Source organism: Gadus morhua, chromosome 4 (genome assembly GCF_902167405.1).
Source record: "Gadus morhua chromosome 4, gadMor3.0, whole genome shotgun sequence".
NCBI lineage: Eukaryota > Metazoa > Chordata > Actinopteri > Gadiformes > Gadidae > Gadus > Gadus morhua.
In genome coordinates this window covers 43,184,687-43,187,186 of record NC_044051.1, presented here as the reverse complement: position 1 = coordinate 43,187,186, position 2,500 = coordinate 43,184,687, and the positions used below count along the sequence as shown (strand labels likewise).

The 2,500-nt window shown below is 49.6% G+C and overlaps 1 protein-coding gene across 1 annotated transcript in view; it reads right to left on the bottom strand.

Annotated features, from left to right (window-relative positions):
* The window catches only part of xdh (xanthine dehydrogenase), a 33,351-nt gene that overhangs the window by 20,202 nt on the left and 10,649 nt on the right, over positions 1–2,500 (bottom strand). Inside the window, exons 11-14 of the mRNA XM_030354064.1 lie at positions 2,246–2,397; positions 1,719–1,812; positions 1,281–1,387; positions 1–54 (exon numbers count right to left, since the gene is read on the bottom strand). The exon at positions 1–54 is cut by the window's left edge and continues 131 nt beyond it. Coding sequence (XP_030209924.1) covers positions 1–54; positions 1,281–1,387; positions 1,719–1,812; positions 2,246–2,397 — 407 coding nt within the window. The remainder of the gene's footprint in view (positions 55–1,280; positions 1,388–1,718; positions 1,813–2,245; positions 2,398–2,500) is intronic.

The following is a 2,500-nucleotide window of genomic DNA, read 5'->3' as shown; positions in this document are numbered from 1 at the left end:
GCTGATGTCATCCTCCCTGCGAGGAGACTGTTTGAAGGCAGAGACGAACTGCCACTGCGGAGACATCCCATAATATACCATAAACCATACAGCAGACATCCCATAACATACCATATAACAAACAGTAGACATCGCATACATACCATATAACATAGAATAGACATCCCATAATATACCATATAACATAGAATAGACATCCCATAATATACCATATAACATAGAATAGACGTCCAATGTTAGTAGATGCTACACGTGAACCTCCTAAGATGACGCAATTTGATTGGTTCGCAATCTCGGGATATTGCATGACGGTCGTCCTGTCTCGTAATAAATACAAATAAACCACTTATTAAAACTAATGAATCCCGGCTAAAAGGGTCACGTGTAGAATATACTAAAACAATTATTCACCTCAGGCTCCAGCATCAGACATCCCATATTATGGGATGACTACCCTATGTTGTATGGTATATTATGGGAGGTCTACTGTATGTTTTATGGTATATTATGGGATGTCTACTCTATGTTTTATGGTATATTATGGGATGTCTGCTCTATGTTTTATGGTATATTATGGGATGTCTACTGTATGTTTTATGGTATATTATGGGATGTCTACTGTATGTTTTATGGTATATTATGGGATGTCTACTGTATGTTTTATGGTATATTATGGGATGTCTACTCTCGGTCTCGGGGGCGGTCTATTCCCCACTATTCACGGAGCCTTCTTATTAAACATACCAGCAAACATAGAGTAGACATCCCATAATATACCGTAAAACACACAGTAGACATCCCATAATATACCATAAAACACACAGTAGACATCCCATAATATACCATAAAACACACAGTAGACATCCCATAATATACCATAAAACACACAGTAGACATCCCATAATATACCATAAAACACACAGTAGACATCCCATAATATACCATGAAACATACACCCTCAGGGACAAGCCCTTGAGTGTGAGACAGGCCCTGGTGGTGAGACAGTAACTGGGGGCTTGGGGGTGAGACAGGCCCTGGTGGTGAGACAGTAACTGGGGGCTAGGGGGTGAGACAGTAACTGGGGGCTAGGGGGTGAGACAGGCCCTGGTGGTGAGACAGTAACTGGGGGCTAGGGGATGAGACAGGCCCTGGGGGTGAGACAGTAACTGGGGGCTAGGGGGTGAGACAGTAACTGGGGGCTAGGGGGTGAGACAGGCCCTGGGGGTGAGACAGTAACTGGGGGCTAGGGGGTGAGACAGGCCCTGGGGGTGAGACAGTACCTTGCTGCTGTAGGGGATGAGGACAGACAGGAGGATCTCGTGCGGCTGGACTGCAGTCCTCCGGTAACCCAGAAAGAACCGGTCCATCTGGACCTGGCGGAGGCCAGCTGACACCCACACACACACACACACACACATACGCACACACACACGCACACGCACAAGCGCACACACACGCGCACACACAAACGCACACACGCGCACACACACACGCTCACACACGCTCACACACACACGCACACACACGCGCATGCACACACACACACACACACACACACACACACACACACACACACACACACACACGCACGAACACGCACTTATAGTCATGTTTATACTCCGACAGTGGCAGACAGACAGACAGACAGACAGACAGACAGACAGACAGACAGACAGACAGACAGACAGACAGACAGGCAGACAGACAGGCAGACAGACCTGTGCTGGCCAGGGTGAGGGTGCACCCCGTGGCCTGCAGGACGGGGTTCAGGTCTGAGATGGGGCTGGCTGTCATGATGTTACCCCCAAGGGCCTGGGGGGGGGGGGAGAAAGAGAGGGATTAGTGTGTGTGTGTGTGTGTGCGCGTGTGTGTTTGTCTGCCTGTGTGTGAGTGTGGGGTGTGTGTGTGTGTGTTTATGTGTATGTGTGTGTGTGCGTGCATGCGTGTGTTTGTGAGTGCGTGCGTGTGTGCATCTGCGTGTGTGTGGTGTTTTGTGTGTGTGTGTTTGTCTGCGTGCGTGTATGTGTGTGTGGTGTGCGTGTGTGTGTGTGTGCGTCATGTGAGTGTGTGTGTGACTCACGGCTACGTTGCGTATGTGTGTGTGTGCGTCATGTGAGTGTGTGTGTGACTCACGGCTACGTTGCGTGGTGTGTGTGTGTGTGCGTCACGTGAGTGTGTGTGTGACTCACGGCTACGTTGCGTGGTGTGTGTGTGTGTGCGTCATGTGAGTGTGTGTGTGACTCACGGCTACGTTGCGTATCTGCAGTCCAGCAAACCAGCGCAGCTGCTCGAGAACCGCCTGAAACACCTGAGTCTGGTGGGCGGGGCTAGTGGCCACGGCTCGCTTTAGCTCCTCCCCCACGCAGGTGAGAGAACACGCAGCTCCGAACACAATACCTGCACCCATAGAACATCACCTAGAACATTAGGACACCACCTATAACTTTAGGACACCATCTAGAACCTTATGACACCATCTAGAACCTTAGGACATTATCTA